Source organism: Panulirus ornatus, chromosome 57 (genome assembly GCF_036320965.1).
Source record: "Panulirus ornatus isolate Po-2019 chromosome 57, ASM3632096v1, whole genome shotgun sequence".
Classification (NCBI taxonomy): Eukaryota; Metazoa; Arthropoda; class Malacostraca; order Decapoda; family Palinuridae; genus Panulirus; species Panulirus ornatus.
The window spans coordinates 30,083,304-30,099,984 of NC_092280.1; the positions used below are offsets into that span (position 1 = coordinate 30,083,304).

The window sequence follows — 16,681 nt, forward strand, 5'->3', positions numbered from 1 at the left end:
TATCGTAAAGTGTTTTCCATACTTTTGTAGACACACACACACACACACACACACACATATATATATATATATATATATATATATATATATATATATATATATATATATATATATATATATATATATATATATATATATATATATGGTATAGGACGAGATATGTGAATGCTAAACCGAGGTTAAAAGTAGACATGTTGAACGTGAAAGTGTGAAACTTAACTACCAAGAGAAGCTGACTGAGAAACTTAGAGAAAAATGAACAGAAATTTGACTGAAATGTAACAAACTACACTAGAGATATGTATGAGGAACAAGAGTGCATTAGGTGAGTGTGGGATAATACTCGTGGCAAAGTGTGAAGTTTGTGACACGGAATGTTGGGTCAGTGGTGGAGGCTATGACATCAGATCTGCTGCCACCTGCCAACCCGCAGGTGTCACACTTGTTAACATGTCAGTCAGTGACCCACATATCCAGGAGGTCGTCAGGCAAAATATATGCAGAAAACTTGATCCATCTTTATTAAATATATATATATTTAGAAAAGCTCTTGTCCAGCCAATGGACTTACGCTGTCAATATAACAAATAACAAAGTCAACAACCGAGGAAATATCACACAAATATTACAAAAATAATTCCACATTTGGTAAATTTCTGAGGGAATGTTTGTCTTCAGAGCAGTGTAGGGTAGAGTCGGCTGGGTCATGGCATCTGTCCGGAGAGAAGAAAAGACAATATGATATACCAGGAGAACTGGACGATTGTGTGTTGCTCTACATCTGAACAAACTCTTCACCAACACATTTATATCTGTAGCAGATAACTTAGGAAAGGTTAAGTAATGATATATGGAATTAATAATTACCTGATGATTAAGTGCCATTCGCAGCTACTGTAGACCGACGCGTAGCTCTACCACAATCTCTCTGTATATAATTCATAATTTAACTAATTATTGATTTTTTTTCCATCCCAAAACAACATAAATGTTTTCGTATCTTGTCAGCGACAGTCTATACATCACTAAATTCACTGTGGCTGACGTGAGAGTGTTACTTGTGGTATTAAAACAGGTCAGAGCTGAAGTGTTGGTGGCGGGAGCGGCGGCTGCTGCCGAAGGCGTGGCAGGAACCTTCCGAGTCAGTAGAGGAATCCCTTACATTCCTCTCCTGCCAGGAGGGCCCTGTCTCCCTGCCCCTCCTCTGGCTCTCGCTAAACATATCGGGCGAGTCTCGTAGCCTGGAAGACATGAAGGAGCGGCAACTACGACCCTGGGATTCCCTGGACGACTCGCGCACGTTCCTATCCTTCCAGCCGCGTCCCATCTCACCACCATCCAGCCTAGCCTGGCGTTCGTTGGAGAGTTCCCTTCCTCTCGTGGCTCCAGGTCTGGAGTATCTTCTGAGTTTGGGCACGACGATCACGAGGACGCCGTCGGAGGCCATGACGGCGCTGATGGTTTCCAGGTCGGCCCGGTCTGGCAGAGGAAAACGTCGCACGAAACTCAGTGTGGTGAGTGAGGTTCCCTCCTTCCTCTTGGCTCGTCCCTCCACTACCAGCTCCTTCCCCTCCACTACCCTCACCGTCACCTCCCCTCCAAGAAAGTCGTACACGTCAAGCACGATCTGAGGACGCAGGAAAACAGACCATCAGTCACAGCATAGAATTAAATGGTACGAAACTTATGCAAGGAAGACCTATCTAACCAGTAGCTACAAACTGGACTTTAGACTTTACTAGCATTACCCTTAACCATACCATACAATATCATTACGTCATCATTACCACAAGATGTTGACGCTTACCGTCTGATAACTCAGGTCGTCATCGACGTGGACGGCTTGGTTCTCGAGTTTAAGATCCCGTCGACGCAGACTGCGATAGGCGGCGACCTCGTCGTCTGAGGAGGGTGTCTCCTGTGCCTTCTGCAGTACCTCCTTAATGGCAGTCTTGAAGTTCAGGCGGCAGTCCCGGAAGAAGGTGTCGTCGGAGAAGAGTCCTCTGGTCTTGATGGGTAGTGACCTGTTCTTGTATTTCTCGTCGAATTCGTAATGTTCACTCACGTCGCCGGCGTCGGTAGCCCAGGCGTCACTGGTGGCGGCCTCACCGCCACGTTTACTGCTCTGCTGATCGCTGGCAAGACGCCGGTGGACGGCATCGGACTCGTTCTCGTCAGCAAACGTCGAAGTCTTGGATCCAGTTGACTCCCTGCTGACGTCATCTTCCTCATAATCTATTTTGATTTTGCAGGAAATGTTCTTCTTATGCTGTGTGTTTTCAGAGTCCAGGTTCCAGCTATCTGTCTTCTGCTCACCAAATCCTCCAGTCTGAACCTCCTCTTGTACGTGTCCTCTTTCATAGCCCATCTGGGGAATAGATTAGGGGACGACATAAGATAAAACCAGTCGAGTTGGCCACTTTAAGTGTCTGCAAGTATTGATGATGATATAACACAAGGAACCTGACCATGCTAACACTTACCACGTCTGATGAAGTCTTGATGTTGTCACTTGATGACACAGATGAACTGTGTCGACACGAAGAGCCATCACGTCGCAAAGATTCATCGAGAGCTGATGAAGATGTTGAGACGCTGCTCATGGAGGAACCAAGAGAAGCGTCAGTCTTGCCTCTGACTGACGGGTGTGCGTCCGCCTCGGTGCCCGTCTTCACACTCTGCTCCTCTGTGATCTGGCTGACCTTCTCTCTCCTTTCCTGAGATCTGTTGACACTCACAGCCACATCATCCGCCTCTCCTTGAAGGCTCGACGGCTGCAAAACAATGAAAATGTATTTCAAAATCTTTTATACATAGAAGCTGGTTATGGCCATTATATTTGTCCCGATAATTCCCTTACACTTCTCATTACATACCAAGAACCACGACATCAAGATGGTTTACCTTCTTCGGTGCCATGATGGTCAAGACACCGTCTGAGGACATGACGGAGGACACAGACTCCATCTGAGCGGCATTGGGTACCTACGAAACGACGCAGGAATCGTTTTGTGGACCTGGAGCCGCCCTCTTCCCTCTCGACGCGTCCCTCTACCACCAGTTCCCTCTCGTCCACTGCCTTGACGGTTACGTCTCCGTCCTTAACGAAGTCTTGCACGTCTACAACAAACTGGAGAAGCAGACATGTGTGTGAGAGGAACCCCAAGTTGTTAAGCCCTATCGCTCAAGATTCTGTCCATATCAACACTTGTGTTCCTTAGAAAATCTTACCTTATAGTTGCGTTCGTCCTCTGAGGCCTTGACAGCCTGATTCTCCTCCGTCATGTCACGAGTTCGTAACTTCCTGTAGCAGGTCATGTCGTCGGCAGTGGACTGACCGCCCCACTTTACTACCACGTCCCTCACGGCGTCCTGGTAGTCCTTCCAGGTATCTTCGAAGAACATATCGTTGAAGAAGAGTCCTCTGGTCTTGATGGGTAGAGTGATGCCCTTGCTGGACTCAGAATGTTTCTCTTCGTTCATCTTAGAGGAAGACGTAAAGCTGGTTTGCGTTGATATGTCTGAAACATTCTGCTTCTGTTCGCTCTGTTTTTCTATCTCTTCGTTTGCTCTGTTGTTCACAGTGTTTGCTTGTGCTGAACTTGTTGAACCTTCCTGTGTTGCTCGTGATGTAAAATGTTCACTTGATTTCTGAGATCCATCTGTGTGTGAGAGAGTTTCGCTGTTTGCATCAGCCACATCAATCTTTACTAAGGTTGACTTTTCCCCTTTTTGTTCAGACGAGTAAGTAACATTTTGTCCAGATTCATTTTTCTGATTTTCTGTCTCTTGTTTATGTACCATGGTAGAGTCCTTGGTACGAGTAGAGTTGTCTGTTGTGGCCTGGCAGGTGGAGGAAGTCTGAAACTGTCCTTTTGCTTGGTTCTTAACTGTTCCACTAACTTTGATGGGAATTGTAAAGTCTTCATCTTTAGCTTGATTTACCTGTGGACGTAACGTATATCATTATATGTCATAGAGCTGAGTCTTACTAAGTCTTAGAACTACATTCGAAACACTTCATTGTGGCATCAAACTGACTTGAGAACAAGATTATAAAGATACTTACAATCTTGGGAGCAGTGATGGTCAGTATGCCGTCTGAGGACATGACAGATGTGATGGCGTCCATGTTGGTGAGATCTGGCAGGGAGAAGCGACGTTCGAACCTCTGGGAAGCGAGAGACGTCACGTCTGTATTGTTGGAGTTGCCCATCTGACCCTCCACCACCAGCTCCCTCTCCCCCACCAGCTTCACTTTCACGTCGCCGTTCATGAAGTCGTGGACGTCCAGTACGATCTGAAATGTTTGTATTTCATTACATGAACACGTCATTTGGAGGGATGTCTTCTCTCATACATAACCGACACATGTAATTCATATGTGGAAGACATACATAATGTGACCGACGTGTGATGAGGGAGGGACTGACCTTGTGGCAGGTGTTATCGTCCGTGACGGTGACAGCCTGGTTGTCCTCCTTCAGGTTGTGAGCTCGCAGCTTCCTGTAGCGGTTGAGGTTGTTGGAGTGACGGAGGTTTGTGTCATCCCAAGTGTCGCCTAGAAGGTCCGTCTCTCCCCACTCCCTCAATATATCATTCACTGCTTTATGGAAATCTGTTCTCGTATCGTCGAAGAATGAATCGTCGAAGAAATGTCCTTTCCTTTTGATTGGCAATGAGTCGCGGATGGAGAAGGGAATGTCGCCGAATTCTCTTTTGGTTGACGTGGATTTTTGAGAGTGAGCTTTCGTGTGTGTGCTTCCCTGCATCCCTGTCGAGTGCTGGGTGTCTGAACCAACGTTAGTGCTGGTGGACACGTTCTCCCTGTGATCGCTGCCTTGGTTCATCTTGTGACTGTCGTCCATCGTGGTGTTCGAATACGTACTTTTAACTTCCTTCTTGATGGTACTTTCTGCAGTAACGTTAGATCCCTGCTTGGCCTCCGTGTTTCTGTCCACAGAGTCACAGGTATGTGAAGGTTCTCTCGTCTGTGAGGTTTGGTGATTCTCTGTCAGGGTCGCGTTGATCTTGATTGGAACCTTATGTGTTCTTTGTTGCTTGTTGGTCGTTGTTTGTGCACCATATCTTTGCGAACATACTTCACAGTCGCACTCTCCCTGTGCCTCCGCCACCCTGGAGGTGTCTGAAGACGCATTAGAGTGTGAGGTGGACGAGTAGTTTTCTGTTACATTGGACTTCATGTTTCCCGTCACATTGATGGGAACTGTCGAATCTCCATCTCTGGAGCGATTAACCTGATGAAGAAACATCATATAAATTATCACTGTCTGTTATGTGTCAATCTTTAAAACGTACTTGTATCTGATTATCATATAGCATCTGTTTTATTATGATTCGTCAAGTACTTACAATCTTGGGAGCAGTGATGGTCAGTATGCCGTCTGAGGACATGACAGATGTGATGGCGTCCATGTTGGTGAGATCTGGCAGGGAGAAGCGACGTTTGAACCTCTGGGAAGCGAGAGACGTCGCGTCTGTATTGTTGGAGTTGCCCATCTGACCCTCCACCACCAGCTCCCTCTCCCCCACCAGCTTCACCTTCACGTCGCCGTTCATGAAGTCGTGGACGTCCAACATGATCTGAAATAGATTTATCACTGTATTGTTGTTGTTGACAGTGACGGACGGTTGGTCTTGAATGTTTCAATAAAGTAGCACAAAACATGTACGTAATTCATGAAACACAGATGGTCACTCGCCATCAATGTTAACCCGGACGCTGAGGTTCGTGTACATGTTGTCTTGCATTTGACTGCGGTAGGAACTGACCTTGTGGCAGGTGTCGTCGTCGGTGATGGTGACGGCCTGGTTGTCCTCCTTCAGGTTGTCTGCTCTCATCTTCCTGTAGCGGTTGAGGATGTTGGAGGAGCGGAGGCTGTCGTCCTCCCAGGTGTCACCGAGTAGGTCACCCTCGCCCCATCTCTTCAGTACGTTCCTGACGGCGGCGTCGAACTCGTCACGCTCGTGCTCGAAGGAGGAGTCTTGGAAGAAGCGGCCCTTACGTCTGATGGGCAGATCAAAGTCCCAGAAATCCTGGTCGGACTTCCTGCCTCGGGAACTGTTGTTGCCTGACGTAGAACTGAAGGTCTTGGTAGTGTGGGAACTTTCCTTGTGAACAGATGTCATGATGATCTTGTCTTGGTTAACACTACAGCTAAGGACACCTTGAGATCCCTCCTTATCCTGACACAATGTAGTGGCGTACTATGGGAGGAGGGCGTGCCCGGGGCATTTATACTACAGAAACGCCTACACTTATGACGTGCTCGAGGCGTCACCTGGTTATATTAAGAGCTCAGAGTTGGTGCCAAAGAAACGGTTGCTTCACGAACTTACTCACACATTCTTACTGAGTCGCGAACATAACATTCTTTGCTGTGGTTTTCTATACATGAAAAAAATCAGAAGATTCCCCATTTTTGTCTTGGATTCCTTATAAAGACACTATATCTATAGACGTGACGATGCGTCACTCACGTCTATAATCCTGGTGTTTACTGATCTCTTTTAGGAATTTAATATAAACTGAGGACAGGCCTAGTTATCCTTGTCTCACTCCAAGTTCTCTGTAACTTGTCTCATCAAATGTTCCAGAAGAAATTGTTTTTTTGTTGTTGTTGGCATCGTTGAAAGACGAGAGTTGATATCTTAGATCATAAGATTACTCAGAAATGTCACAACAATACCTGGAACACCTGCTCGAAATCCAGAAAAATATCGTGTGTGTACATAATAGCATAGTGAATCATAGACACACACTTAGCCATGTCCTCATATATATATATATATATATATATATATATATATATATATATATATATATATATATATATATATATATATATATATATATATATATATATATATATGTATATATATATATATATATATAATCATTGTGTGTGTGTGTGTTGTGCAACGCTCTCAGGTGCACATCATGCACTGTCGTTCTCCACATTCTTCACTCCTCGCTCCACACAACACCAGGGTTCTCACACTCATCATGTGGTCTGCCGTGCTGTCATGCGTCCTCCACACACCTCGTACCCAGACTGCGGTGGCAGGCAGCTCCTCCTAAGCCTGTGGCTGCTCTGTACGACCTGATGCTTTCTCTCTTCACTTCATATTTCATGATCTTCAAACCTACAACATCACTTAATGTCCATTTCACATAACCTCATAGTTTGTTCAGGAAGTCAGCCGTCCACACATGTCTCCACTGGACATTTTACAGTGACTACCGTAACTTAAGGATGCAGTATGTGACGACTGTAACATAAAGGTACAGTTTGTGACGACTGTAACAATTCCATCACGGCTGCTACATGACCTATGGCCCTCAAATCTCGTAACGCCAGCGTCACGCCCATCAACCTGTACATCATCTATGCTTTATCTTTACCTTACTGTTGATGTCCTTCGTCCTGCTGATCCTGCTGTGTTAGTCTACTGTCTCATCCACACCTACATCATGATGTTGTCTCTCATCCACACCTACATCATGATGTTGTCTCTCATCCACACCTACATCATGATGTCTGTCCTTCTGGCCACCACTTACCAAGGTAGCTCAGTGTTCGCCATACTGGAATGGTAATGTCTGCTGCTTCTTTGCTCGTACTGTTCTGGGACGACCTGCCAGACATACATACATACATCCCGTCCTTATCATCATCTCTCTAGTCTCCTAACTCTCCGTATATGCCATGTGTTCTGGTCAGGCTTTGCCTGGTACGCGAGACAGTCTACCTACCCCTCTCCCGCCCACAGAGATCTTAAGATCGCACTCATATACCCAACGTCTCTGCTCTCCACCCTTACTCAGATCCTCTGCTCAACTCTCAGTATGGAGATCAAGGCAGATTCAATGACCTCTGTGGATTGGTATGTGTATTATGCTTGAGGTAACTGATGGTTCTTGCGTGATGCCTCTGTCTCAGCTTAGTGTGTATGAGGTTATTTCTGTGGGTCAGATACATACAAGGTTTCATCCACCCACTTCCTCTACATCATGTTCATGGTTGGGTCACTCTCATCCTGAGTCCACAACCGTCAGGAAACTTCACTTGACTCACATACAATGATTGTCGAGTCTTATTAGTGAGATGTGACCCGCCTCTGCAGGAGAGCAGTCTACACACACTGACTCACCCATTATGTATCAAACCTTCGATCCTTTACCAAGATTTCCTGTAACAACCTCGACACACAGCCATCTTTCCTGCCTTACATCTGTCGTGATAACAAAGTCAGCTGTCTGTCTGTTACTGCTACAACCACAGTTATGTCTTGTACTGCTACAACCACAGTTATGTCTTGTACTGCTACAACCACAGTTATGTCTTGTACTGCTACAACCACAGTTATGTCTTGTACTGCTACAACCACAGTTATGTCTTGTACTGCTACAACCACAGTTATGTCTTGTACTGCTACAACCACAGTTATGTCTTGTACTGCTACAACCACAGTTATGTCTTGTACTGCTACAACCACAGTTATGTCTTGTACTGCTACAACCACAGTTATGTCTTGTACTGCTACAACCACAGTTATGTCTTGTACTGCTACAACCACAGTTATGTCTTGTACTGCTACAACCACAGTTGTTTCCTCCTGCCAGCACCATAGTTCCCTCTTCCTCCTAACAACATCATCACTGTCTTCCCAGCTGGTTAAGACGATCCTAGTAGTGGTCACCCTCACGGACCATTCCCACATTTCTTTTCCCAAAAATTTACTTCTCACACTTTCCCCGGAATGCACAGACACACACACACACACACACACACACACCACTAGGGCCACGTCTCCCTCAAGAGAGTGCCAGGTGCTCACACGTTTCAAGGCTCCTGCCACAACTATTAATAATCTTAGTTATGTGTTGTTGTTGATGATGAGTCTTACCTACGATGGGTAATATTAACATTAGTAATATCTGAGTTGATCATGTTAATCATGACAGTGAAGAACATAGTGTTACTTTCATTCGTCAACCGTAGAACATATGGCGAGAAATATATTATGGCATTCGATGGGTCGTAGCGCTAGTCGGTACGCCTCTCTTCCCGTGATGTTTACAAAAAAAATGATGTGTTTGCACATATCCTGCGACCACCAGTGTCGTTGTACGTCACATGTAGTAGTACATGGTGAAGCGTATATAATGCAGTTAGTTGGTCAGTGGATGTGTGTGTACGTATGTGTTTATCATGTGTTTACATTATCTTGTATAAAGGAGTTCTTCACTGAAGTGTGTGTGTGTGTGTGTGTGTGTGTGTGTGTGTGGAGGGGATGGCTTGTGGTGTTGCTGGTGTGGACACTTGTAACTTGTAGTGATATTGGTGGGGGCAGGAGTGGGTGTAGGAGGTGTTGGTGGGGGCAGGAGTGGGTGTAGGAGGTGTTGCTGGGGGCAGGTGTGTGTGTGTGTGTGTGTGTGTCGGGTCTTCCTGTGTGCAGGTCGGTGGTGGGAGGAACTTCTTGTTCAGTTATTGTTGTTGTTGTTAGGGAAGGAGACGCTACAACCGATCTGGTATGTGGTTGTTGATGTGGGCATCAGGGACTTGTGGTGTGGGGATATTAATGTTTGGTTGTTGGTATGGGACTGATTGTTGTGGGGTTAATGTGGCTTGTTGAATGGTTGTTGGTCAGGGGTTTGGGTTTTAAGTCGGGCATATTGTTGTAGTTATTAGCGTGGGGTCTGTTGTGAGGGAGCTAACTGTTAGTGAGGATTATTACCTGTGGTTGTTGACAGGGGCTTTATGTGGTGTGTGGAGGATCTCTTGGTGTTGAACTGGTCTTGATATAGGGATGGAGTCTTGATCTGTGGTTGATGTGGCATTTGTGTGGTCCTTGATGTGGGCGTGAAGGTTATCTTATCACTACAGGAGCAGAGTTTGTGGTTAGTTGTTGGTGTGGGTGTGAGGATGTCCTTGCTGTGGAAGGGAGGTTTGCTGTCTGGTGCTTGACGGGGTCGTATCATGTGGTGGCAGGTGTGGGTGTAGAGAGCTTGCTGTGGGACTCTGGTGTTGATGTGGGGGATCATGGTGGGTGATTACTGATCTGAGGGGTGGGTGGGTGGGTGGCGCGTGGGTGTGGGTGCACCCTCTCGACCCCCGCGGCTCGTGAGTCAGGTATATTCTGGTGTGGGAGGATCACCAGCCAGGCGCCGCCCACACCTGTTACATAGTGGCACAATATAGTGGTGGGGCCAGCCAGGCTCACGCTCCCGCCAACACTGACGAGCTGAAGTCTTACGTGACTCCACTTTTCTGAACATATGAGTAGAAAGAAGGTGGTGTGCGGGCGTTCCAATGTTACTGACATGACGTCTTCATGCACTAAACCCTTCTGATCATATGATCAGGAATTTTATGTTTTCTCTTCCTCTCCACCATCACAAGATGGTGGAGAAAACTGTTCTTTTTAGATAGTGAACAAAAGTCATGATTCGGTCAGAAGGAATTCGGTGTTCCATGTGAACATCTCGAACATTCATGATATGACGTCATTCTGAACAAAGCCTTTCTGAGTGATTAAGAGAACAGTGGACACTGCCTGGTCAGTCAGTGTGTCACAATGACTGGACACTGCCTGGTCAGTCAGTGTGTCACAATGACTGGACACTGCCTGGTCAGTCAGTGTGTCACAATGACTGGACACTGCCTGGTCAGTCAGTGTGTCACAATGACAGTCACTTCTCCTCACACACTTCAGTTCAGACCTCACAACATAATTTATTTCAAAAGTGATAACATAAAGCTTTATCATGCAACAGTTATAATAATAAATTTCCTACAGCTGCAGAATTGAAATACAACTTTAGACACAAATTAATGACTTTGTCAACGTCTCTGTCCCAGAAGGAAACGTATTTAAGGAAATGATTGCTAACAACATGATCCACCACGCCAGCACTACCTACCTTGCCTCATCATAACACATGCTACAGCGAGCTACGTGTTAACAATATAACACATACTACAGCAAGCTACGTGTTAACAATATAACACATACTACAGCAAGCTACGTGTTAACACTACAACACAACACATTGGACTTTGCTTGTGGAGTGCCTACAGTTCCTGGAAATGTGTGATGGAATCAGGAAATGAATAATTATGATGACTCGTCCTTGTGGATTTCATGGATAAGTTTTGCTTTTGTTTCCCAGGAAACCAGTTGTCAGAGCAGCTGTTTCGATATCTCACTTAATACGAAATTATTAACTCAGAAGTTTTGTGGAGGCTCCAGGGAGACTTCGTAGTCATCCTACCTTAGATGATATGACTTTGTTGATCAGTGGACGAAACTGTGTCATTTGTCTTCATGTGAGACGATTTGTTGGTGAGCCAGACCTGAAGTAAAGCGGTCACCCTGCTCTTCATTCTCTTGTTCCCCGATCCGTCTATGTGTGTGTGTGTGTGTGTGTGGAAGGGGGGTTAACCATTTGGCTCTTTCATCAGTTTCAAACTTTTGACATAACGTGCGAGATTGTGGCACAAAACATCCCTAAAACCTTACGAGTTTTAGAAAGTCAAAGTCAAATAACTGAATGATTTAGATAGAGGCTTCCTTTCAAATATTTTTAACCAGAAGTCAATAAGCAGCAGATGTTCACATATTTATTGAACACTGTTGTACTGTGTAACCTTCCTGGCCACAGGACCTGCTCCGCTAGATCTAAATGTTCTCGTTGAGGACAATTTTTACAAGTTATATAAAGCTGGCAAACTTCACAGCATTTCCAGGTTACATAAAGAAATTGTAAAAAGTTGGTACATCGTCCTGGTGTCACAAGTTGTACAGTGTACGGATATTAAGCACCACTAACCAGCTGTACAATGCTAGTAGCTTTTGCACATTTCTCTTTAGGGCAACAAAGAATGATAGTAACAGTCCAGCAGTACTGTATGGTACTCTATGATCTGTACACTGTAACTTTGACGTTCAATTTTCATGAGCTGTTCAAATGCTTCCGCGATGTGGAGTGTACTTACTGTGGTCACATGATGGAAGTTGTTGATATGTTTTGCAGAAGTTCTGATCGTACAAGATTTGCAGAAAATTACTATAATATACAGTCTTCATATAGTTTGCAACACATACAAGGTATAATTGTCATCAGTTCACTCACATACCATACAAGGTATGTGTTTACTGTATTCTAAGACAAAGTGTACATAATTGTTACCATGTTTACGTCCCAGTAAGTGTACAAGTTTGTTTTTTGACTTCCATTACGTGAGCATTTTGTTTTGTGTTCACAAATAAAACAATTTTTGTAACACTGTCAAACAGTGCAAAGTTAATATAGTTATTTTGACATGAAAATTAATGGGTTCTAAAATATATTTTCCCTAACATGGCCTTTATATTATATTCTTTTCATTTTGAATAAGAGTCTGTGGTCCTAATATAGCTTTACGACCATCAAGGATAGTAATTAAGCTTTGAGATAGATACGTCGTTAATTTCTTTCAAAATAGAGAACAAGAATATAGAGAAATATAAACAACCACAAACCTAACGAGGCTGTTTGTGATAGTCAAAGACATCAGGAACTCGTAGATTGCAAAAGAAAGATATACAGATGTTTCAAACATATAAACAAATTTCTTTTTGATATGAAATAACATTTATTGCTAGTCGTGGATTTAAAACGAAATATTTATCAAGTTTATTCTTAAACGTACTGTTTTCAACCACTGCGATTGGTATTTATGCCATATATTATCAATATTGTTTAAGAAAAAGTAGGTCCTGCAAATGATATAATGACCATTTTCTTTTATGATGAAGTTTTTAAACAAAGAAAATGTATTTCTACTATTGATGGATAACGATGATATTATTCAAAAGTAATGGAATACTAACCAGAAAACAATATTCTTTAAATTTTCCTCATCATTCTATCCATGATGATACATGAAGATGTAAACTCTTCTCAGAAAAATACCTTGTCCCATTCATATGTTTGTTTTTTGTGCGTATATATGTATGTATCTGGAAGGGATGAGGAAGATTGTTCACAAACCTTGTAATGTGTGTGTGTGTATTGGCTCTTGTGAATAACAAGTCTGCTCTGGGGTGTGCCATTAGTGATGCAGGTCGGGTGTGTGTGTGCCCAGGGTGCCATTACTGGTACTAAGCTACTCGTGTATAATTATAGCTTAGTGTGCCTTGTATGAAGTGTGAGTTAACTTGAATTATATTGTAATTTAAGATAATGAGATGGTCGACCATACGGTCGGTACACCAAGCAACATTATTGTACTCTTCCATGCCCCGGAGAGTAATCACAGTTGCAATGTTCTTACTTATTTACGGAACAACATCACTTTCCAGTTTGTAATATTATCTATCAACGTTTAGACAATTAAAAGTTTTAATCGCTCTTCATCCCAACTAAAGTCCCGTGATTAGTATATCAGGATTATCTCAATATTAGATTTGATTGAGCCTCATGGCGATCGGGACATTCTTCCTTTACTTAATCTCGACTCACCTAACCTAACATTATCCAACATTAACTAACCTAACTTACCTCATCTAAGCTAGCCGGACCTAACCTAGAACAATCACAGAAGAAAATCCCGATGGCGCTCAATTGAACAATCCCATTTTGTTTAGTTTGCCCTTCACACTAACATCATGGCTTTCTTTCTTGTGTTTGAGATGAATTTTTTGTATTTAGAGATTTTGGATGATAGAATTATTCAAACATTTATAGTTAAGTATTATTTCGGCAAAACAAATACTACTTTCTTAAACAAAAAGAATTCCCATGAATGATGAATACAATATAACCTTCACAATATTCAAAACGATATTTTTGTTTCCATTGTTTGCACATTAGTGAAAATAGATATCATGATTTTTAGAAATTATTATATCTGCTGTGTGCAGTACTTTAATCAAATATGCATTCTTTTTTATTACCATTCTATAAGTAATATCAACGTTTTAAAAATGATAAATCCTCGTCTTCAGTATATTGAAAAAACTGTCAGTTTACTTTTGATTGACATGGCAAAAAAATTTGTCAGCCTCTCTAGTTGACTGAGGCAAATCTAAAGCTGAACATGGGTAGCCCAATGGTTGTTGCTAATAGTCATGGAAATAAAAGAAATTAGTGAATTTGGAGTTGGGTAACATCAGGTTATGACCAACAATCCACAAAACCGTAAACAGACTCGGTGTGTGGCTGGGATTCCAGTGAGGCAGGTGGAGGTGGGTGGGACACTTGGTTAGTGTGTCTTGTGTGCTCCTTTGAGTGTTATTGTATGACGTCACACCCTAGCTACACCAGCCAATCTAGTCATCATGTTCAGGCTACACTAAGGTGTACATAATGTTAGAGTGACGTATATGACCAGTAATAGTCCCATTTAGGGATTAATTAGTATAGTACACTTGAGATAGTGTTACTACAGCAAAATTGCGATAGATATGGAAATTGAATTCTCTCATTACGGGTTCGCTGGTCTCGTTATTGAAACAGATGGCGCGCACGTCAGCAAGACTGGAGACTTCTTTGGGTCGCCTACTGACAAGTGAGTCATGGTGTTCAGGACACGAGTCTATTTTTCTTCTATAAATGATTCATGATCAGCAGCGTTAACCGCTACACTACGGAGGTTCATGTTACTGAACAGAATATACATTTGAGATGTATAATAGAAAGTCATAAACACATGTTTGTTGCTGGACTGAATGGCTATCAACATAGAGATTGTTATTTAATCATAATACGTACGTTATTTAAAGGATCAGATAATTTTGTTGGATATCAGTAGATCCTCAGGTTTGCAAGTAAACTAACATATTGTATTAGTTTCCACATACTGACAAATACTGTTGCTTGTTTCAAATCATATTATCATGTTATATGTACATTTTGTTATAGTAAAACCCAGTATTTTCTACCTGGGAGTTACATTACAGATAGCTATATTTTCTGCTTTGTTGTCAAATGTGGTATATTTTAGTGTATCATCCTTTTGAAAAAAAAAAAGTCAATAAGCTGCTCAACAAATTTTTTTGTTCTCAAAAATCACTCACTACCTTGAGTATGCCATGGACGATACGTTCATGTGCTATTCAAAGTTATACACTTTGAAAAAGTCCATATTTTTCAGTTCTGTTTTCGTCAATCTATACAATATAGTTGATTCTTTTCACATATACATAGGGAGACATATATATATATATATATATATATATATATATATATATATATATATATATATATATATATATATATATATACCTACGTGCCACCTTCTTTGTGAATTTTGCATTCTTATTCCTACACACTGGCTCAGGGAAGGTCTTGCTACTTAAGTTTTAATGAAATACTTTTATTCTGTATTCCTATAACTGGTCGACATGATCTCGTGTATTATTCCTTCATTCCATGTTAGGTCATCATTGATATATGTCAACTTATTGTCAGAAACTAACATGGTGTAACATTAATATTAACCTGTTGCTATAAAGTTTAACACGACTCGTATTACGTTGTCTTCAAAAATTATTTTATGAGCAATTATTTGTAATATTAAAATTATTGAACATAAAATGTTCACAAAAATTCTCTTAACCTTATTTTATTTACCAAATTATTAGTATTTCCAAATAATTTATTATTCACTTTTTCAATTAGTATCTTAATATTCAATTGTTTTATGTGATGAGCATTTAATCATCAAGATTTGAGAATTTATTTTCATATGTCATATAAGTTTTAACATATAAAAATATTTTGATAAAGAAATAATAAGATACAATATTGATATGTTGACATACTGAGAATATTGTTGACTATTTTCTGGATCGTAATAGTGTCCCATCTGGAGCTACTGATATTTTGGCATCCAACGTTGTCTTTCAGAGGTGGTAAACCTTCCTAGTCTTATCACGATGAAGGAGACAAACCTTGACCTGTGCCCAGTAATGACAACTCGAGGACACATAACAGCAGCAGACCTGTCGTTGATACACGCACACGGTTAATGGTATCATGAGCATCACATGTCACTAGACATCATATTCATCAGGGTTATTAAAGCTGTCAAGGACAAACTATATCGACCAAACGAAGAATCCTTATCACGTTGTGTTGGTAGAGATAATTCTGACATCATATGTACATTGTTCCGTGTGTCTGTGTAAAGATGAGTCAAGCCAGGAGGTTGCTTGACACGGGCTCTTGTTAATGACGGATCCTTCCGGGTGTGCCGTAATTGGCATAAGTCAGATGTGTGTGTGTCTGTGTGTGTGTCTGTGTGTGTTTGTGTGTGTGTGTGTGTGTGTGTGTGGTGTCAGCGACACGGGCGGCCCCTGTGTAACTTTGAGGTAGTCAAGTCATCTAGGTGGATGTTTGTGTGTTGTGTAAAATGAGATGGTTTGTCTTATCTCGAATAAATCATCAAATTCTGGATTAATTTATGTGTGTAAACGTTCGTCAAGACAAAGCTTGGCACAGGGTCTTTCCCGGGGTAGCCCGTTACACAATGTAGTCTACAAAGTTAAGTGGATGTTTATGTGTTGTGTAAAAATGATCAACTGCCTTATTTCACATAAATTCGTTTATGATGAAGTATATTTTGAAATATGCATATCAAGTGAATAGATTTAAAGGATTTCATAATTG

General features: G+C 42.1%; 1 protein-coding gene across 1 annotated transcript; it reads right to left on the reverse strand.

Moving 5' to 3' along the window:
- Positions 1-505: 505 nt before the first annotated feature.
- On the reverse strand, positions 506-6,237 carry LOC139766390 (uncharacterized). The gene is given in 11 exon segments (XM_071694963.1): positions 506-713; positions 868-1,627; positions 1,808-2,368; positions 2,484-2,774; positions 2,905-2,985; positions 2,987-3,130; positions 3,232-3,945; positions 4,070-4,300; positions 4,434-5,258; positions 5,374-5,604; positions 5,794-6,237. Coding segments are annotated over 10 exon segments (3,996 nt in total). The 5' UTR covers positions 6,151-6,237; the 3' UTR covers positions 506-713; positions 868-1,066.
- Positions 6,238-16,681: the final 10,444 nt, after the last annotated feature.